The 23319-nt window shown below is 43.6% G+C and overlaps 1 protein-coding gene across 1 annotated transcript in view; it reads left to right on the forward strand.

The window, feature by feature from the left end:
* LOC147693522 (extracellular calcium-sensing receptor-like) overlaps nt 1–23319 on the forward strand; it is a 177996-nt gene that overhangs the window by 23445 nt on the left and 131232 nt on the right. The window contains exon 2 of the mRNA XM_086936038.1: nt 18621–18912. Coding sequence (XP_086792164.1) covers nt 18621–18912 — 292 coding nt within the window. The remainder of the gene's footprint in view (nt 1–18620; nt 18913–23319) is intronic.

Here is a 23319-nt window from a genome sequence, read left to right on the forward strand (position 1 = left end):
GGGAAGTTAAGCATCAGGTAGGTGCTGGAATTCCGGGTCTGCATAAGATTCATGCAGTAGACAGGTGCTAGATGTTTTGAGTAGAGGAGACTTTGAAATACAGTTGTCTCTTCAGCATTTTGGTGAATGTGAATGTTATCTGCGAGTAGAGTCTCAACAGGCTCAATCTAAAAGCTAACCATCACAGAGAACAGAATGGGATTCTGGAGAACGCTGCATGTGATCAGGCAGGGTCTTCTGAAGAGAGCAGGGGCGCAAGGGGGGGGACTTGTGTCGGCTTGATAGGTCAGAGGAGAACCAGTAAACCATGGTACCAGTGAATACTATTTGATGCTTGCAGAAACGATGGGGATAAGGTCATCAACATGCATGGATGATGGAATGAGTGAGTAAGGGCTGGGAAGATAAATGGAGTGAGTGGTACAAGAGTTGGTGCTTTGTTGAATTAATGCAAAGGTTGAAGAGTGAATGCATGGATCGATAGATGATCAGGTTATTATCCAGCTACTCATTCAAGTACATTCATCTCCCAGTATAACCATCAACTCACTCACACATACTCATATTTGTATTGATCTACGACCCCACTATGCCCCTTTAAGGATCCATTTATCTATTCGCACTTTCATACTTAGGCATTCATGTAGTTTATTCATGTACCCTTTCATACTCAGATCCATTGATCATCCATCCAGATATTCCTGCATTACACATTTACCTGTATGCATGTAGTCTGTCACTGTGTTTTGTCTGTCTTTGTCCCTCTATATCTGTCCTTGTATTAAAAGGGTGTATGCATGTGTGATAGTCTGTGTGAACCTAAACACAAGTCGGTGCATTTTGGGTGCTTGTGTGTGCATATGTGTCTTTATGCCTGTTGCGCTGTGTCGGCATTAGTGGCTTTAGGTATGCCATTCTGTGTGTTGCATGCATGCCTGTAGGTGTTTTGTTCCACTTCTATGTACGAAGGATATGTACTCAATGAGTATATGTGTGCATACATTTGTTTCTTTGAGTTTTATTTAGAGAACAGGTGCTTGCATGTGTTTGGTGTCTGCATGTCTATTGACTTTTGTACATCGGTGCAGTACATGATGATCAGTGTGTGATTATTGACACCTATTGTTGACCCATGATCATCGCAGTTGTCCAAGTTAAAACTCCATTTTACTTTCTCTGAGTCATACTGACTATGGGGATCTGCATAAAGTGAAAGGAGAGAGGCCTGCAGTGGGCATGCCTCTCTTGAATCTGGTATCATTAGTAAGATATGTACACTCAGAAAAATGTAATTTCTTTTTTATTGCAAACATGTAAAACGATTGAAGTCCACTAAGTGGTTTAAAAATTGTCTGCCTAAGTCGGACGCAGCTGTGAGAGGGTAGTTTCAGGATATTTTCTCAGTTTTCAATACAAAGGAAATAGAAATATTTGCATTACAATTTTTTTGCATCTCTGCAAGGTAGCCATTTCCATGTGACACATACCTGCCTTTTCATCCTTTGTCATTCTCCATTCTGGAACTCATAGTTTTGCCTTAGTGTTACACGTATGTGTTCAAAATTCTCTGTGTGCAATTCACTGCCAGCTAAACACCGACTTTGCCTGAAAGTGCCACACAACACACAATACATGCATGGCAGATGCGCATATGTCTGCCCATCACATGCACTTCCAAGGGACAAATGTTGGTACACTTCTTGCTCTCTGTTATAAAGCAGAGCTATCCAACATAGGTTCTAGAGGATCCAATACATAACACATATTTAGGATAACCACTGACAATAACAAAATAATTTCCGTTTTCTCCACAGCATGTAAATTTATCTTGTCTTTATATTCTACAAATAGAACATGAATACTTCCCTTCTGGACTCATGTTACACGTGCCCTGCCCTTCAAAACCAAATATTGTCAATAAAATACTGTCTTTGTCTTCAGTTGTCGAACCTCAACCATGAGGAGCCCATCAAGTCTGGGCATTCTTGTCCTTTTTGTCTCGCATTTATAATAAGAAAAATATACCTTAGAGTATCAGACTGCTAGTAAAAACTAGAACTCCATGAGTGTTGAGACAGTAGTGTTGTTTAATTGGTATGCAGGCGTGTACCCCCGCCCTTAGTGTATGAATAAACGTGTCACTGGTATCCTGAGACTTGTCTCTTTGGCCCTGGAATGGGGATAATCTAACCGTAGACTTTTGTGTGTGAATTCATAGTGGCACGAACCATTTCACTGATGCATGCATTAGCCAGAGGGGGCCATCCAGAATGAACCACGCCTGTGCCTAATCAATGCCTATGTCCATTCTTCATACAAAGGATCATAAACAGTGGAACATCTGGCGTGGGAAGAGGGCATTGTAAGGGGTGTAGCTCTTTACTGAGATTTGTAGATGAGATTACAACCCTGTAACTACATCCCAGTCTATACTATGCAGTACCTCGTCTCATTGGGAGTTCAAATTTTTCTCTTTACTACGACAAGCAGTGGGATGGACAATACTTTATTGCGCCTGCTGGTTGATTGGTGAGTTCCGAGCTCTGAGCACACTACCTCCATGAGAAGCAATTGACTGCTCACCCTTGCAACCCTGGGAGTCAAGTGCAGAAAGGGGTGTATTTGGCCGAGTTTGCAGAGCCATACTAAGATGCACTACAGGACACCAGTGGCAAACAATGGTAACCACCACTGCTGTTAGCAAGTAGCCCATGTCTGCCCTGTGGCCTCCCTGAACGAGGTTTGACGTTGAGTTACTATTGCGCGACATGTTGCAACTTGAAAGCTCTATGGTAATAAAAGCAATGAAATGACGTACATTAGCAAACAATCTGCAACTGTTGTATCTAGCTTATCTTCCATATCTGTGCAAAGTACCGTTGTCCTACGCTGGTTGGGGCTGCTATTGTAGTTCATGTGTGCCCACAGAAGCTGCCACTGTTTGCTACTATCTCTATGTGTGTGACCAGCTGCACCATTGTTTGGTTCTGAAAATCTAATAATCCTCCACCTCTTTCTTACACTGGTGGATAGTGCCTTGGACAGTGGCCAACGTACACTTTTGCTGAAGAAGTCCTTTAGCTTGCTGTAGGTCTCAAAACGTTATGCATTTGTGCTGCAGTGCCAGCTATGACGTATCACCCTTTGGATGGGGAGGATATGGGTTGCTACTCTTCCACCTCCTAGTCCTACCAGCTCGACTTCAACTCTGTTTCATCCTGGGGCAGGCAGCATCATATAGGACCACAGCACTTATGAAGAACCAGAGATTTTAAAGCTCCCATTTCACACAACTGTTTTTTCAATGAATTCATTGTTTGCCAGTGAAGAGGAACATCTCTTATCATGATTGACAAGTACAATTAACCAATGACTCACTGTAGGGCTTCAGAATGAGTATCCTGCACTTCATGGGGAGTAGAGACGATTCTACTCCTCAAACCTGGTCACCACACTTGGGGGCTAGATAGCAGGAGTTACTGGAACTTCTATGTTCATTATTGGACCTCTTGGGGTATTGCTAGAAAAAATAGGTGAGGACTTGGAGATCCGCAGCAGATTCGCTTCTTTTCTCCCGAAGCACAGCTGCTGACATAGGCAGATAGTTTATTTGTTTTTAGATGTTCGGCGGGTCAGAATTGTTTTATCAAATGAGGATTGTTTCTTTGATAAAGAGCAAAGCAAATCTCACAAATATAAGTAAAAAATCATATTGCTCAGTCGCCCAGAGTAATATTAGATGTCAGCAGTGTGACCTAAGGTGACCTTTAGTGCCATTAAACGATGCGCCATGTGTCTCACCTTACCTTTTCTCGAGGAGGCGAGATTTGTGGTATTTTGTAGAGAAATAAACATCTGTTAACTCCCAACTAAGATGACAGTTGTTGGTATCTGGGCGGTTCTTTTACCACATATTCATTAGAAATAAATCATCACGATCTCTTGTTATAATTTCAGGTTTACAAGCACGAGAGCATGTGCTGTTCATTTAATCACGGGGTACAGTATTATGGCACGTTTCCCTGCAGGGACTCTCGCCACACCTCTGCGGAGCCAGAGCGGTTATCAATAATTCCTTTTCCCTACCAAGGAATCACTGGACTTGTGACTGCAAAGAATTTTCTTATAAAAAGTGGCAAGAAGTGAACATTGCAAGATGGCGCCGGCGTTGTGCACTTCCGCGGCAAGGGTGGTCCGCTTGGTCCTTGCTCTTCTAGTGATGCTCACAGAGTTAGCCCAGCCTTTGAAGGGTAACTGCAGACTTCCAAGGAAGGTAGTGAATGCCTACATCCAGGAGGGGGATATTGTGCTGGGAGCTGTGATACTTGTACACTGGACGCATTCATTCCCTGTCAATAGCTTCAAAGAGGAGCCTGAAGCAATCTCATGTGAAGGGTGAGTTTGCTGTGTCAGTCCAGTGTGTTTGTACGTGTAAGCTAACCTATGCAAGCACAGATGTAAGCACACATGCGAGGCATACAGTGGACACACTACTGTTATGTGGGAACTGGTCCAGAATTATTATTTGCTCCCAGATAGAGTTTAATGAACTGAGAGTGGCCATAGTTCCGAGATTGTGTGAATTATGAATAAATACACATTCTGTGAGTAGCTCCAATAGGAATTATGGAGATACTTTCAGAAACGAATTATCTTTCCTTTTTGAAGGGTGCTTGGTCAAATAAGCATTTGTTCAAATGCACACATTGTTCCTGTAGGATAATGCTTTGCTTCTAATTCTCACTGAAATTTGGAATATGAGACTTTGGTTCGGTAGCTGAGAAAAACTATTGCTGATTGAGGGCCAGATGTATCAAGATACACTTTTGCGATTGTCAAATAGCGATTTTTAAGAATCGCTATTTGAGAATTGCAAAATGGTATGTATGTAGAAATACGCTATTTTTTAGCGATTTCTTAAAATTCCTTAATTGCGATTAGCAAATTGCTAATCAAAAATTAAGGAATAATTTCCCATTCATTTCTACGGGCCAGGAGGCCCATAGGAATGAATGTAAAATTATTGTCAATTTGCTAATCGCAAATTGAGAATAATTTTAAGGATGCAAGGGTGTCCAAAGGACACCCTGTTGCACCCCTGAAATAAGCATGGGTGCACATGTGGTGCACATACATGCCCTAAGGGCATGTATGTGCATCACATGACACTTTGAAAAATGCAAAAATTAGCATTTTTCAAGAAAATCGCAAATTACCACCAACTTGAAGTTGGTGGTAATTTGCGATTCCTTAGGGACAATTAGCAATTCTTTTTTGCATCATACATTGCATTTAAGGAATTGCAAATTTTGCGAATCCTTACATGCAATCGCAAAATAAGGAATCGCAAATTTGCGATTCCTTATTTTGCACTGAAATTTGCTACATACATACCTTTTTTCTCAAATGAGTTCGTAGACCCTGGCGGGTGGTCGCAAGCCTACCAGAATGGCAGGGGACCTGGCCTCAACTAAGGTACCAGTGGAAAACCCATGACATTTAGAGATCTCTGTTTACCGGGCTAGGTTCTGCCTCATTGGCAAATCCACTTCCATCACAGCTGAGTGAGCTGCATTTTCTTTGGCATGCTCACAAGTTGGTTTCATAAAATCGGATTCATAATGACCCTGACGTGAATGTGTTTTTCTCCCTGCAGGTCAGGCCATTGTTTGTCCACCAGACCCAGACAGGGAAAACTAATGTTGGTGGTAGGCAGGGCTTCCTTCACTGCGAACCTGAGGCCATCTGGATCATGGACCACAAACGCAAGGATTTCCATTAAAGGAGAGCTGCCATCAGAAACATGGCTGTTCTCCACCTGAGAATGAGGTGGGGAAACTACCAATTTAATTGGGCGAGAGTTCATGCTCTGCCGATCGTTAAAAATCCCCCTAATCATTTCTGCAGCATTTTCAATAAAATTCTCACTACTGCTAAAGACATGGTGAAAGCTAAAAATTACCCTTAAACCCACTTATTGATAACTTAAAGTTTTCGGTTAACCTGATTAAATTGTGTCTTCTATGTCCATTACTACCAAATGGCATTATAGATTAGAGATCTATTGTGTGTCCAGAGGTTAAGAGCAAGTATTCAGATGCAGAATGTTTTTCTTTACTGAAGAACATGAACTCATCACAAGATTACACTTTAAAGGTTTATCTTAATAAAGTTATATTTAACTAACAATGCACAAAACATGTCCTATTATTAGTCAGCTGTGGCTGGTTCTATTAAAAATGGTAACCCTACTTAAAGAGTTGAATGGCAAATGTACTTCTCTTCGAAACAAATATCTTCACCTGTACTCTGAAATGCAACACTAATAAAAATACTATAATGCCCTATGTGCCTTACACCATGCAACCCCTTTTATCTCAAAGCACTTAAAGTTACGCACTATGCTATTTATGAATTAAAATTATTAAGCATTACTTTCACCTAGCGGTCTCTTGGCACAAAAGTCTAAAACAAGAAGAGAAGAAAGAGGATTAAGACAAAAAAGGTTCAATTTTAGATTTGTATTGTAATGTGAAGTGGGAGGATATCAATTTAAGCTCATTAGGAAATTCATTCAGTTGCTGGAGGCTGAGACTGTGAAATATTTTCGACCAGAAAAGGTTTTTAGAGGAGATTTGCTTGTGAGGATTGAAGATTGCAATTGTGTATTTATTAAGTCTGGTTCTGAGAAAATTGGGACAAGAATCAAACAGTCATTAATGTATTAAACAGGGAGTTTTGAAACAAATCATTTTTTGAACATGCAGCAAAGAAAGCTTGGACAAAATAGGTTTTCCTGACGTGTAACGCTAGTTTAAGGCAGTTGTTCCAGCAGCCTGATTTTGAATCAATCAAGTGCTGTTTGGAGATGCCAAGATAAAGAGAATTACAGCACTTAAGCTGAGAAGCTATAGTTGCTGCATCTACTGATTTTCCTGCATCAAGGTGTAACCACCTTCGAAGAAATAGGGACAGCCAGGGAGATCTGAATGTCCAGTCTTCATTTACAATCTCAATCCAAGACTCTTTACACAAAGTTAAGGCACTGGCCGGTGGTCTTGAGTGTGTGGATAGGGGATGGAGAACCAGAAAAATGAATCTTTGCCTACCAGTAAGATCTTGGCTTTGTCCGTATTTATTTTGGACCCATTTGTGTCCATCCAGTGTTTTATGTAGTTCAGACAATCTGGAAGATTTACAAGGACGAAAATAAACTGGGGGTCATCAGCCTAAGAATATAAGGAACATCCATAATTCCTCAAAATTCAGAAACGAGTTCCGACGATGTTGAATAGGTAATGTGAAAGCGGGGACAGAAAGTTATTTAGCATTACTCTTTGGGCCCGGTTTGAACGAAAGGTTTCAAACCATGCTAAGGCATGGACATTACGTAGTCATCCAGAGTAAGATTAGATACAGTGCGTTGTTTAATGGTACCAAATGTCACCCTGCTAACATCTCATCTTACTCTGGGGGAATAAGCAAGGTAAATGCCTTAGTATGATAAAGGGTTTATTGTGATCCCGCATTCAGACAGACCAGCACGTAGGAGGTTATGATGATGTGTGTTGAAGTCAGTTGACATCTAAAATGGAACGTCCAGCTCCAGTGCTGGGCGTTCCATTGCGCAGGTGCAGTTGGAATGTTCAACGGCCGACGGCAGCACTCCCGAGGTAGTGGTGCCGTCGGCCGCCGAACGTTCGAAGCACTTAAGGGGTTAAAAGGTCATCCAGAACAGCAATTAATGTTGGCTGTACTTCTATGAGGAGTCACCCAGAATTGAATTAATTTGTCGGTGCGTGAACAGCTGTTTGGCCACTAAATTTTTTAGAATTTTAGCAACAGCAGAAAGCGAAATCATAGGACGATATATAACTTAGGATCAAGGTTAGAGTTTTTTAAGCAAAGGCTTAAGATTACCTTGCTTCAGTCAGAGGCAACAACTGTAGATGTAATGAAAGGTCAATAACATTGTGGACCACTCCAGTGAGCTCAGGGATGTTTGTGTGGATTATGTTAATATGGATCGGACACAGAAGACAGCCAAATTTACAGGCTTTTACGTACTGGAAAAGAGCGTCGAAAGAGAGACAATTAAGTTGCTCAGGGTAAGAAGGGGAGGTGATAAGAGGATCAAATATGGTTGGCTCAGTGAAGCAGAAGGATGAGGATCCTAAACCCTATATGCCATGTAGAAGGAGCTGGGGACCCATTGTGTAGATTACAACTATGATTTCAATGTATTTTTAGTCCAAAGAACCATGATAATTGATTACAGAAGGACTGGAAGATGATCTTCTGGGCAATAGGATTGAGTGTCAGATAACTCTTTACTAATTTAAAACATTTCCTTGTCTTTGTTTACTTCATTAAGGAGGTTATAAATTGAGAGTTTCGATTTATAAAGAGGTTTTGAATATGCCACTTACATTTCGCCTGTCTTTCTAGTTTTAGAGTACATGGGGGCTCATGAATCATTGTTGTTTGCAGTCGCAAAGGGGCAGATTCGCAGAATCTGCCCCTTTGCGACCGCAATTGTTGCATTTGGGATGCATCATACCAAATGCAAAAATGGCTATTTAAGTAATCATAAAATTTGCGATTACTTAAATTGGGATTGCATTTAGGAAATCGGAAATTGCGATTCCCTAAATGGAATGCAACAACAAAAAATTGTGATTTTGCTTTTAAGAAACACAAATTACCATTAACTTAAAGTTGATGGTAATTTGCGAAAAATTGAAAAATGCACAAAAGTGAATTTTACAAAGTTCTATGTGGCACACAAACATGCCCTTGGGGCAGGGACGTGTGCAACATGTTTGTATTTGCACTTTCAGGGGTGCATCAGTGTGTCCTTTTGCCACCCTTGGAATTGCATGCACAATTTGCAAGTGCCTTTTTGGTACTCGCAAATTGTGCATGCAATTTCCATTGATTCCTATCCTTAGGCCCATAGGAATGAAGGGGAAGCCATTTGTTAATTGCGATCCGCAAATTGAGAGTCCCAAATAAGGAATGTGTAGGAATTGCAAATATTTTTGTGATTCCTACATGCATAGCATTTTGCAATTCCCAAATAGCGAATCGGCAAAATTCGCTATTTGGGAATCGCAAAATGCGGGCTCGATGCATGTGCCCCATAGACTTCCAGCGAAACAAGCACCACACACTGCTTGCTAATTCTAGAAAGTCATAGTGGAGCAATGGTTTCTGCAACTACAGTGACCACGTTATGATATTTGACGTAACTAAAGATGGAGATTATAATTTCCGAAGGTGACGATTTTTTTTTATAGCAATTCCGAGTTCATTTCGTTCCATTATCCTAGGAGGGCCATGCTTAGGTTTCTCTCTAAAAATGTTATATAAATCAAATGTTGCCACAAAATGATCAGTTAAAACTTGAGGAGAAATCTAAAGTGAATGAGTAATATCAGGCGATGCCCTGACAGAACTTAAAAGTCGCCTGCCTACGCGAGTATGGCATTAATCAGTTGGGTGAGAATGCAATCTGCAATCTTTAATGTTCTCAAAGTGGAAGTTAAAAACAGCAAGTGTAACACATATTTTTGAAAAGTAGTGAAGGCTGTAACTACCAGTTCTAAAAATTCTAGACTAAACTAGGAGAGGCAAAGAGAATTTCAGAATCAGCAGTAGTGAGATTATAAATGTGATGTCACTTAAAAAAACCTCTATCTATCAGGGCAACTCTTCCACCTTTTTTGGTGCCAGAACAGTCATGTCTAATAAAGGTGCACTCAGAGGGGAGGAAGCCAATTAATATATGTTGTGAGAAAATCTGTAAGCCAGGTTTCGGGGACACAAAGAATGTCAAATTTGTAAATTAAACTAAATGAAGTAGTTATTTTCAGAATAATTTTTAACTCGTGAATGGAAGCCTATATAACCATTTTTTAAGTCAGGTGCGCTGAATTAAGGAGGCCATGGTTCGCTGATGGTGGCATTGTGTTGTTGCAGCAGTATTGGGTCACTGCAACCTCTCTTGCTCAAGGGACAAGGATAAACAGTCTAAAATCTGTGCATGTTCAATAATAAGGAATCAGTACAATTTTTCATCTATATTGCAGCCACATCACCAAATAAGTTAGACTAGAGGGGTAAATGAATGAACTTCACGTTTGTACAGGGATGGGCGCTTTCCTTTTTTAGAGCTTTTAATCATCATTTACGATTTCTGCAATTTAAAATAAGCCACATGATACTACATTTTTCAAAATAATTACACAGTGGTATTAGCTTATTTGAGCTACTTTGAGCACAGATTAGTGTTTCTCCATAGGTAGCTGGCATCCCTGGCACTAGAGGTGTACTGGATCCAACATTTTCAAGTTTAGAAGCTAGACGTTTAAGGATGAGGAACCTCAGAATTAAAATCTACATTTCATATTCCATTTTTAGGTCTCGCCTGTCGATGCGCATGCGCATCGAGCAAGCGAGACTATTGCGAGTTATCCACTCTTTATCCACACTGCAAGGAATCGTGGCGATTCCTTGCAGTGCCCGTGAGTTTTAAGGTCAATGCGCATGCGCATTGAGCTTATGCGCATGCGCATTGACCTTAAAAGCGCGTGCGCGTGCACGTCCGTCTCCTAACAACACACACACACCCTCTCCCCCGCTCCGCCCCCTCCCCGCCATGTCTGCCCCCTTCCCGCCGTCTCGCATTTTTGTTTATTTGACCCGCTCCGCCCCCTCCCCTTCCCGCCGTGTCGCATTTCTCCTCCCCCCTCCCCTCTCTTCCCTCCGGCTTTTTTTTTGTTTATTTTACCCGCCGTGTCGCCGTGTCTCCGATCCTTTCGCTCTCCTCCCCCCTCCCCTCTCTCAGCATAGTGTATTTTTCCCCTCCACATGCCCCCCATTCCAGTCTGCCATTAAAAAAAACTGCTATGATCCGGCCAGTCATGGCATTTTGCAAAATCACGTAATTGTAGAACTTTGTCAGTATCATGGCTCACCTTGTATCTTTTTACTCACACTACAGTCCTCGGGCATTTAAATTGGTTTAAAATGTAACCCAATGTCACAGAGTCAGGCCAAACGCTACAAATCACCCAAAATTATCCGTTAATGTGTCATACCTGCAGGGAAGTAGTTAACAGGTAAAGGACATAAGGGACCCATGTGACTTCCAAAAATGGCGTTTTATTTCTTTAAAAACAGGGGAAGGGGACATGGTATCCCTGCTGCGCCATCGAATAAAGTATACTGAAAGCCTGCAAAATAAACGCCTCTCCGTGGAAACTTCTGTCTGGAACAGTGTGTTAAAGCATCCTGGTCACTCATCTGGCTTTAAGGAACAAGAACAGACAGCAGCAGCTGGGCCTTTCATTCCCGTCCAGAACACGTGCTTTGAATTCGACTGTGAAATGCTGCAAATCCAATTAGCCCATTTTACGTACTCTTGCTTTCATGAGGCCAGTATCCAATTCGACCTTAAAGGTGGGAATGCGCCACCAGCCGGGGAGGTGAACGGCGGCTTGTCCGTCTCAGACCGGACTCTCCAGGGGCCGTACTTGGATGTCGTTTTCTGAGCTGCGCCTGCGCAGTTGCCTCTGCAGCGTTTTGAGTGCATACATCAACTGAAATCATCTCCAAGCAGAGCTCGGAAACAGTCAATACATACCCTGTTTTTCCGAGCTCTGATGTAAGCAAAACATGCATTACCTCAGACATTTCGAGTTAATGTATGTGTCCAAGACGCACAGACGTCTCTTGCGCTGACGCAGAAAGCGGCATCATAATATGGCTCCGAGTGTGCTGATTTAGTTGCTGCCAGTTTAGAATGAGGCGGTCAGCTCGCAGAGGCATGGACGGCCTTGCACGCGCAGTGACCCAATCAATGCATGGCCGCCGTTCTCCTTGCTTCTATGGCATTCTCGTGCGTGCGAGTGGAATTTGCTCTAGGGCATGAGGTAAACTTGAAAGCTTCCTGCTATTGTGAACTAATTCCTAGCTATTCCCCATGAAAATATTCAGGCCCCTATTACACACAGCTTTTTCAAACATAAAGGAAAAACACTAGCATGGACACCGTTGGACTGACCTGTCAGGTGCTCTGGTACAGACAAATAGCTGGAGGGCAGATTCGACCACACACTGTTCACAATCACAAGCAGGCTCTGTTCTGCAAGGTGCCGGGGGACCTTCCTGCAGCCCACGCGTTTCTAAAATGTCAGTTCCGTAGGTGTTTCCGACAGCCCTCCCCGCGGCTCACAGCACGTAACTTTCCTTAAGGGATGTTGTTTATCTCGTGTTTTGTTTTCTTTTTATAGGGATATGTTTTTATGCATTTATGACAAGGTCTCGTGGCGGTGTCACCTCGCATCCCAAAATACCTACCCCCTCACCCTCAACCCCTCACCCTCACTCACCCTCACCCTCACTCACCCTCAACCCCTCACCCACCCTCAACCCCTCACCCTCAATCCCTCACCCTCACTCACCCTCAACCCTCACTCACCCTCACCCACACTCACCCTCACCCACACTCACCCTCACTCACCCTCACCCTCACTCACCCTCAACCCCTCACTCACCCTCAACCCCTCACCTACCCTCACCCTCACTCACCCTCAACCCCTCATCCTCACCCTCACTCACCCTCACCCTCACTCACCCTCAACACCTCACCCTCACTCACCCTCAACACCTCACCCTCACTCACCCCCAACCCCTCACCCTCAACCCCTCACCCTCAACCCCTCACTCACCCTCACTCTCACTCATCCTCACTCACCCTCAACCCCTCACCCTCACTCACCCTCAACCCCTCACCCTCACTCACCCTCAACCCCTCACCCTCACTCACCCTCACCCTCACCTTCACTCACCCTCAACCCCTCACCCTCACTCACCCTCAACCCCTCACCCTCACTCACCCTCAACGCCTCACCCTCAATCACCCTCAACCCCTCACCCACCTTCACTCACCCTCACCCTCACTCACCCTCACTCACCCTCACCCTCACTCACCCTCACTCACCCTCACCCACCCTCACCCACCCTCAACCCCTCATCCTCACTCACCCTCAACCCCTCACCCTCACTCACCCTCAACCCCTCACCCTCACTCACCCCCACTCACCCTCAACCCCTCACCCTCAACCCCTCACCCTCAACCCCTCACCCTCAACCCCTCACCCTCACTCACCCTCACCCTCACTCACCCTCAACCCCTCACCCACCCTCAACCCCTCACCCACCCTCAACCCCTCACCCTCAACCCCTCACCCTCAACCCCTCACCCTCAACCCCTCACCCTCAATCCCTCACCCTCAATCCCTCACCCTCACTCACCCACACTCACCCACACTCACCCACACTCACCCACACTCACCTTCACCCTCACTCACCTTCAACCCCTCACCCTCACTCACCCTCAACCCCTCAACCCCTCACCCTCCCTCACCCTCAACCCCTCACCCTCACTCACCCTCAACCCCTCACCCTCACTCACCCTCAACCCCTCACCCTCAATCCCTCACCCTCACCCACACTCACCCACACTCACCCACACTCACACTCACCCCCACCCCCACTCACACTCACCCCCACTCACCCTCACCCTCACTCACCCTCACTCACACTCACACTCACTCACCCTCACCCTCACTCACCCTCACTCACCCTCACTCACCCTCACCCACCCTCACCCTCACCCTCACTCACCCTCAACCTCATGCTAAAGATTTACAAAAAAACCCATTAACAATTCTAAAAGCACTAACTCTAATGCTGCGAGACCTATTGCATTTCTAATGCTTGTTGCACATTGAAGTCAGTAAGTTGCTTTGGATTTCTGTCTCATTATCCTTCCGAATTCCAAAATGACCTTGTGTTTTTGGAAAGCATTAAAACTGTATGTTTAAAGAGCTAGAAGAGCCTCAGCTCCACACTGCCCGGGGCTCTGGTTGCTTCAGATTATTATGTGTATCAGTATTTCTGTTTCACTTTCTCACACACACCACACATACACAGATGCACATCAGGACAATGCACATTACATTTCATAAACGTATCCACGTCTCCATTCTTTTAACCCCTTCGATGCTCATGACGGAACGGTTCCGTCATGAGCGTTGGTTGACCTGTGCTCATGACGGAACCGTTCCGTCATGGTTCCATAAGCCCAATGGAACGTTCAGCACAGCGCACGAATTTGCGCCGCGCTGATGAGGTTAATGGCTCTGAGAGGTGGAAGCGAGGACAGTTATCAAGGTTCATTAGATAGCTTTGTGGTCGGTATCGGAGACATAGGTGCCCAAGTTAGGTATTGTTAATGTGGAGGTGGAGAAAATGTGTCAGTGAGGTCTTTGCTGTAGTTGGGGGGGGAGGGAGGTGCTATAGAGCAGGTATGAAAGATGAGAGAGAATGGACAGGCAAATTTATGGATGATGACTACGTTGCTGTCAGATTTGTGTACCTTTCTTATGACTTTGCATTCTTCTTGTGAGAGTTCTTCGAATATGAACCATAAACTGCTGTTGGAGCGATTTCAATTGATGAAATAGGCACCCATATATCCACTGAATGGTGTCTGCGCTGAATTTAATCCATGCTCAGAAGCAGGTCCGTTGTTGATGATTGTGAGAGTCCAAATGCTTTTACTGTGACACATACAACTCTCCTCCAAACTTGAGCAAAATGAAGAAAGTGCTTGAATGCAATACATTTAAATGATTGGACATTTGAAAGACCCTGTTTTGCAGCATCAGTTATATAACAAGCATTTGCAATGCAATAGGTCTCGTATTTATTCGAGTTTGAGCTATTGACATTGCATATAACAATGTCTTTTATTTTTGTTTTCGTTTTTAAAACATAAATAAAAGGCATTATCATTTACAATGCCAATAGCTTAAACTTGGGTAAATGAGAGACTTATTGCAAGGTTTTTCACAATACTGATGTTGTTTCGAAGGCATAACATTTGGTGGCCAGAATGTTTAAACATTTTGCTATTTCTAGGCCTGCTCCTTCCTTTTTCAGCTCCTGCGTGGGATTTGTCGCTGGGTTTTAAAGCCTTTAAACCTTTAAGCACAGTGGATTTAATATTTCTATCATATAAGGTTCTGTTCTTGGTGGCTATCACCTCTACTTGAATGTTTGGGGAACTGTCTCATTTTACTATGTCATCATTCTTTCTACACTTTCTTGGATGATGCGTTGGTACATAAATTAGAGCCTGCATTTCTTCCTAAAATGAATTTTAAGTTTTTACTCTTCATAGGAAATGGTCCATCAGGCGTTCTTTGTTTCTCCTTCCGAGGAAGAGCATATGTTGAATTTATTGGATATTAAGCGTGCTCTTTCGGTTTATCTTGACGGATCCAGCGGATTCAGATTGACAGACTCTTTGCCACTTTTGATCTGCCAGGAAGAGGTAGCAAACATTGGCACAGCCAATAGATCTCGCTGTTGGGACCGTATTTAGTTTTGCAGCACAATATCCTTGGTGCAACAAGAACTGTTGCATGGCTAAACACTTATAAGGTCCCAAAGGCGAGAACTATTGGCTATGCCAATGCTTGTTAGTTTCTGTAACTGTTATACCTAAAAAGAAATGATATCATCATAGCACACACGTTATTGCCATAAGTATCCATTATTAAATTAAGTGGGTTTCCCGAGCGTGAATAACTTGGACAGGTATACTTAATATGCAAATATGTCTAAATTTTGTATTTTGCTTAATGGTTCAGGAATCTTGTCTGAAGCAGGAACAAGATCGCAGTGCAAGATTCTCGTATAGGTAGAGCCTTGCTGCTTAGTACATTTGAGTAAACAGCAGAGGTGCCTATTGCACAGGAATCTGACCAGAAGCTTACATCTTATAACCAGAAAGCCTTTAGACTTATGTAATTTGGTCTATTGATTTTGAAGCGAGCATCTTGTTTTTGATAAAACTGAGCTAGGTTTTAGCATGTAGTCTTTTAAATTAAGGAATTACTAAACTCTGGAACAGGCCAAACACCTTATGTTGTCGTTAATTCTTTACTTACCTTACCCTGCAAAAGAGTTCCTGCAGCTATATTTTTTCTGGTCATTTGCAAGTTGGACAGTGGTTTCAGGAAACCACAAATACAACCTGCAACTAAAAACGCTTTCATTGCAGGGACTCCATTTTGGCAGTGCCAAATTTATAAAATGGCATTTAGTCGAGTTATGTGGTACGGTGAATGCTTTATGAACAATTTTCAGCCGGCACACTGTGGAATTAACTCCCTGAATAACTTCCTGCTCTCCATCAGGAACAACTTGCTTTCAGTCGCAATATTAAGAAAGTCTTCTGATGTATTGGTAGCTTGGGCGGTCTACTGTGGTTTTTTTCCGCTCTCTATCCAACACTGATGCCTTATTTAGTGCTGTGCACATTTTAGTTTAAAGCCAAACCACAGCCAGTATTGGTGCCCCTTTCCACAAGTCTAGTTCTCTTTGGCTTCTACGATTGACGTGACTTCCTGCGCATTTGTGTTAGTGGCTATTGACTGCAGAGGCAGATTGAGTACCTACTGCGGACATTTTGAATTAATTGATGGTACGTTTGGCTAAAACGCCATGTAAGCTAGAATTGCCCGGGCCTCCTCTGGCAGGTGGAAGGGCCGCAAATAAAGAGTGAAGAGTTACAAGTGAGATATGGCGCCAAAGGGCTTCAGAGACGTGTATTGAAGTGGAAGACTTAACGACATAGCGTGCCTCCTAGGGCGAGGGCAGTAAGGTTTATTAAGATTGCATCGGAAACGAGCAAGCCAAACTGACTCCACTTCAAACCACATACTCTGGAAAGATCACAACCAATAGTAGAAATCGCTAGTAAACAACTGCCAGGGAAGCAGTATCGGGCATATAGATATAACAAGCTCCGAGGGGCCACGAGTGGCTGACACGGAGGAGGACCCTACGGCGCGCGCCAGTCCTGAAAACGAAAGCTATGGTGGGGGCGGGACTTCCGCTTTGTGCGCGAAGCCCTCACCCACGAATGCCTTGCCCGAGGAGCAGCGGTGACGCGGGGCTGCAGATCTCCGTAGTGGCGGTAAGTGCCCTTACTTGTAGGGGGGTGGCAGGGGGGGGGGTGCGCTTGTGTGTGTGTGTGTATGCATGTGTGCGATGGGGGGGCCTTGGTGCACATGTGTGTGTGTGTGTGTGCGCGCGTGTGTGTGTTTGTGCGTGCGTGCATGGGCGCTTGGGGGAATTGTCAGGAGAAGAGGTGCGGCGTAGACAGAGTGTGAGGCGAGGTGGGGGAGGGGTGGGTGCAGTATAGTGGGCAAAGGAGAGAGCGGGCGAGGCACTGGGCGGCATGCGAAGGGGGGCGAGAGGTGCCGGGATAGTGGGCAATTGAAGATCAGCGAGGTGAAGAGCATTTCCCACAAGATTAGCGGAGTAGCAACGGCATAAGGGGCCCGTTTGCTGGAGAGTTTTTAGAGGTGCGCATCTGTTGGGGAGGGGGGGCGGGCGGCTCTCGTATTGGTGGGGCTCTGTTTTCGGAGGAAGGACTCGGTGGAGACAAAAGGTGGATGTGTGTGTGTATGCGTGTATGCGCATGCGTGTTTGAAGCTTCTCAGGAGACAGCAGCTGAGCGCGCTCGCTCGCGAGCGCGTGGCCCGCGGAAATCGCCTCCTTCAACAGGAAATGCGCGCGGCCGGTACTGTCTCCTGGGAAGCACAGTCAGTGACAAAAGATTTAAAAGATCTCTGGCGAGACACAGCGCTTACGCGCTGTTTTCGCTATGAGACCTAAAAATTCGAAAGCCTTTGGTTCAAAAATGTACTTGTTGTCTATCACTTACAGAATTAATGTTTTTTTCTTAGATCAATTCCATTATTCGTCTTTGCAAGAATTAATAATGGAAGAAAATTGCCCAATTTTTAGATTTCACCCAAATTATAATATCTGAAAATTAATCTTACCACAGACATTTCTCAATAAATTAACACGATCTTGGACACCTCACTCATCTTTAAAAAAAACAAGTAAATTTTAAAGCGACAATGTTCAGTGTCTGTTTCTAGAATTGCTGTTGCCGAAACACTTATATTGAAAAATAGATCAGTGTTCGACACTGCGTTATCTAAATTTCAAATTAAAGATTAGTATGATACAATAACTTTTTAAAAAGTAAACTGTTTCTTTCTAACTATTTTAACATATTTGTGGAAAAAAACATACAAGAGCATCTTGGCATACGTGGTAAGATTTTATTGAACTTATTTACCTCATACATGAGTCAACATTAATTTGTTAGCGCAGTCTTTTGAAATACTAAATAAGAGACATTATTGAGGTAGTACCAGACAAGGTGGATGGGCAGCCTTCCTTCTTTCTCAAGGAGATGGAACAAGAGGCAAGAACCTTGTTGAACAAGTGGAGACATTAAATTGAACAAGTGATATAAAAGTAAACACTGAGCAGACAGTACTTAAAATGTTCACCGATTAGATGAAGGCGAAAATCATTAAGTGTGCTGTTGTAATATTTTATGTTGTTTTGCCATTTTTGTGTGTGCAGGAGTGCATTAAACTGTAAATAAAAGGTCATCAAGTATGCGTTACTTGAAAAAGTACTGATGCTAATTGTATCCTCTTGTCTGTGTGCTTTAGATTTCAGGTGAGGTCGTACAGGGAGGTGCTGGTGGCGGTGTTTGCTGTGGAGGAGATCAACCACAACCCCACTTTATTACCCAACATTACCCTGGGTTTTCAGATACACGACTCTTGCCAATCAGTAGCCATTGCAGTCGCCAGCACATTGTCTCTCTTGTCTGGAATGAAAGAGCTGCTGCCAAACTTCCATTGCCACTCCACGCCCAGAATAACAGGGGCGGTGGGTGAAGTCTATGAACTGACCATACGACTCATTGCCGACATACTGGGAGTATACAGTGTGCCACAGGTAAACCCAGTGCCGCAGATTATGATTTCAGTGAATCTAAGGCGTGCATCATGCACTTTGATGTGTGAGCAGGGCCGAAAATGGGGAATTAAATCATTCCCAGGTCCCCTACATTGTGAGTAATGTAGTGGCAGCATTAAGGGGTTGGAGACACATGTAGCAACGTCAGGATGAGGTTCGAAGTCCGACAGCCACTTCATACATTTTTTTAAACGTCCCCCCAAAAAAATAGGAGGTCGGTGGGGGCTCTAATTATCGGAGAGACTTATCACAGAGGTTTGACGAATCTGCTGCACAGCAGTGTGTAACGAACAGGTCACAGGGTGCATCTTATGTAGATAGTTCTAGATAGTTCCGTGGGTTTCTAAGTGTACCGCGGAGATATTTGTGTTATCCAACGGTCACGATTTATAATTCTTTGTAGTATGGCAGTAAAATGTTAAAATTATGAATATGGCTATCAACAGTAACGTCTAAAACATAAACCTATCCCACCGGGAGCTATACCTGATGCTTTCAGATGAACACAGCTCTTCTCCTCTGCCCACAAGTCATGGCTCAGCCTCAGAGCGTCTATAGGGGTTTGACGTAAAACAACCCTCGGCGGAAGTTATTAACACCCAGAGAGAATGTGTGCTCGTAAAAGTAACAGGTGCTCTTGAAAAGCGCTCTATAAAACTGCAACGAAAAATGTCACTTAATCTTCTTGCGGCGCCATCCTAAAGCGAGCAGGCCACCAGGAAGCAACTACGGGGGAAGCAGTGACGTAACCATGACAGTGCAGAGGCCGGTGGCGCAATTCAGTTCAAAGCACCAAACGCTGTAAAATTGCCAAGGGGCCAGGTTCGAGTCTGAAAATAACCTATTCGCCCCTTGTGCTTAAAAAAATAATAATATATAAATGAATGTACTGTTTAATGAGTCTACCTGCCTAAATAATGAACATTTAAAAAAATTACTGTAACTGGACCTCATGTTAAGCGCTCTATACATTCAGGTCGAGTCCGCACTAGAGAGGGAATAAGCACCAGGGGAGAGAGGTGGGGGGAGGGAAGGGGGAAGAAATTGTACATTAATCATAACTTGAGCAAACAAGGGCCACTAATTAAGTTGAATTAATTTGTACTTTTGTCCATGCTCCACTGAAGGAAGGGAACTAACGCAATGGCCTGTGATGCCCAATTGAAAGGCTGCATTTATTTATTTAAGTAACTTTATATAGCGCAGACTTTATTTACCCAAATGTGTCAGATCCCTTTACAATAGAACCAAGTACTTTGCATGAGGAGATTTACAAATTTACACATTACAGATACAAATGGGATATTCGAAAAAGTAAAATAAAATAAGAGGTGGCAATCACAGCAACAAAACAAAACAAAAACAATTAGATTAGGTTAGTACAGGCATAGAAAATATATTTACAGCATTGTAAGAACTTAGAACATCGGGAGAATGCCAAGCAGCCTTGAGGGACATGAAAAGGGATGGATTAACTCTGGAAGTGTCTTCGGAAGAGAAGCGATTTTGAGGACTGTTTTGAAAGGGGAAGCAGCGTTTACATTGCATGCTGTACAACGCATGTGATTACTACACAGTTGTTACAACAGCGGCGTTGTTACAATGCTAACCATTACAACACAAGTCGTTTCTACGATTTGCTGTAGGGGGTGCTCTAAACTAAGGAATAGTATAATTTACTATTCCAACACTTTCCCTACTGTTGCACACGCTGGAGTTGGAATAGTGAATTATACTATTCCTAAGTCCATCGCGCCCCCTAAAGCAAGTCATAGAAACGACTTGCAATGTAATGGTACGCATTGTAACAACGCGGTCCTTGTAACGACCGTGTTGTAATCGCATGTGTTGTACCGCATGCGATGTAACATCGCATATTCTTTTGAAAGTCTGGGTGCAGGTGTTGGTACGGAGAAATGGAGGAAGCGAGTTCCAGATTCTAACTGCATTTCCTGAGAAGGATTGAGCCATCAATCTTTCTCTTTTGAAGGTAGGGGGCTCGAGCAGTAAGTTTTCAGCATTACGTGATGGTCTAGAGCCTCCAGAGATTTTACATTTATTCACCAGGTATCGAGGGTAGGAAGTGTGCAAAACTTTGTGGGTGATTTAGGCAATCTTGTAGATTGACCATGCTTCAATGGGAAGCCATTGAAGAGAAAACAGTATGGGTGTGATGTGATAACTTCTTTTGGCCCCAAAAACAAAAGAAGCCACTGAATGGAGTACTGGTTTAAGAGGGGAGAGGTGTGATTAGTGGAGGCCACCAAGAGAATTGCAATAGTCCAATCTAGAGAGAGCCAGAGATTGGACCAAGGTTTTTAGGTCGTTCTCCGGAAAGAAACTTTGAATCCCCCAGAGAAGGCACAGTTGGTAACGTGCATTCTTTGCAATGGAATTGATGTTGAAGTGTAGATTGAGGCTTTTGTCTAGTATGACACCAAGAGATTTATCACTGTCGACACCAATAGGTTTGTTGTTGAGTAAATTCAGCTTGTACATCCAAGATTGAACAGGAGGAGGAGAAAGTGAGTTAGAGAGAAGGAGGAATTGAGTTTTGGAAGGATTCAGAATGAGTTGAGGAGCTGACATCCAGTTTTGGATAGAGTTGAGAGTAGTGTTGAGGATTGAGATGTCGTGTGCGGAAGACACCTTAAGGTAGATTTGGGTGTCATCAGCATAGCGGTGGTATAGGATCCCAGATTTACTAAGGAGATTTCCCAAAGGTTCCAAATAAAGATTGAACAAAGTGGGATCGAGAATAGATCCTTGAGGGACGCCTTGACCTACCGCCATTGAAGACGAAAGGCTGCTAGATATTTTAATCACTTAAGATCTATCCAAGAGGAATGATGCAAACCATTTAAGTACTGTGCCTTCCAAGCTCATTCTCTGTTTTAAGGTGTTCAGAAGAGTGTTGTGATTAACAGTGGCAAAGGCTACAGAAAGGTCTAGAAGAATCAGAAGACAAGACTCCCCCGAGTCAAGAACACGCAGGGTGTCATCGATCACTTGCAGCAGGGCTGTTACAGTGCTGCAGTCTTGCATGAAGCCCGATTGGAATTAGTCAAGAAGATTGATATCCTTGATATGTATGGAAAGTTGTTTCGCTACAGATCTTTCTGTGCTTTTCGCAAGAAAAGGGAGGTTGGTGATGGGGCTGAAGTTGTTGAGGTCATTCGCATCAGCAGAGAGTTTTTTAAGAAGTGAGCTACCCTGACCTTTTTAAGGACAACAGGAAGGGAGACTTGGTTGAGGAAAAGGTTAACCAGACTGGTCCAATAGGAAAGAGTGTAGGTGTAGCAGTCAATGGCGATGGCATTGGGGATGGGGTCGAAGGAATGGCTAGAGGGTTTTGTTTCAAGAATGCTTTTAAGGAGGGCATCTTCAGAGATGACGCCAATGTCTGCCAAATGACTAAGCATTTGTGCTCCTCTGGGGGGTAGGGTGAACGACCTGATTCACCTGTAATTTTACTTTTTCATCAAAGAATATACCGAATTCTGCTGCTGTGTTTGGAGGATCGTCAGGCTTGATGATTGGGGCAGCGACATTTTTATTTTTGATGAGGTCAAAACGTTTTCTGGGTCGGTTTTTCGCTGACTCAAGGAGGGCTCTGAAGTGTGGCGCTTTTTCATGGAAGATGTGTTTGTGGTATTTTGATCTAGCTGAATGTAGATTCGAGAGATTAGTGGTGGATGGAGATTGTCTCCATTGTTTCTACAGGCATCTCAAGTTCTTCCTTTCTTCATGAAGGGATTTATTGAACCATGATTCAGAAGGAATAGGCCTTTTCTTTTTGCTTTGAAGTGGACCAACATTATCAATTTCGACTGCAAGACTGGAGAGGCATTGGGCGGTAAGATCGTTGACATCAGAATTAGGGTCTAACATTGGAAGAGATAGCATATCAGAATTGCACAGAGTGTCAAGGTCAATGTTTTTGGTGTTACGGAACCAGGTAGTAGTCTTTTTAGATTGGCCAAGAGTTACAGAGTGAGATAGGTGCAGAGAGAAGGATATGAGGAAGTGGACGGACCAGTCTACTTGAATAGGGTCAGCAATAGTTAGCATATCTGCTTTGGATATAACAAGGTCAAGAACTGAGACAAAAGTGGCAAGCCTATGGCAGCTGAGTCTTCCAAAGAGCCCCAGTGAAGATTAGAGTCGCCCAGAAAAATCAGTCTGTCACTTTGAGAGTACTGGTTGCTGGTGAAGTCGGTGAATTACTCCAAGAAGGAGGAGCAGTCACTAGGCGGGTGATAAATGGCATGAAATCTGAAAGGGGAGCAGTGTTGCACTTGAAGCTCCAGAGAAAGGCATTTGAATGTACAGAAGGAGCTGTTGGGAAAAACCTTGAATTGAAGGGAGTTTCTGAAGATGACTGCA

The sequence above is a fragment of the Lissotriton vulgaris genome, chromosome 8 (genome assembly GCF_964263255.1).
Source record: "Lissotriton vulgaris chromosome 8, aLisVul1.2, whole genome shotgun sequence".
NCBI classification, from domain to species: Eukaryota; Metazoa; Chordata; class Amphibia; order Caudata; family Salamandridae; genus Lissotriton; species Lissotriton vulgaris.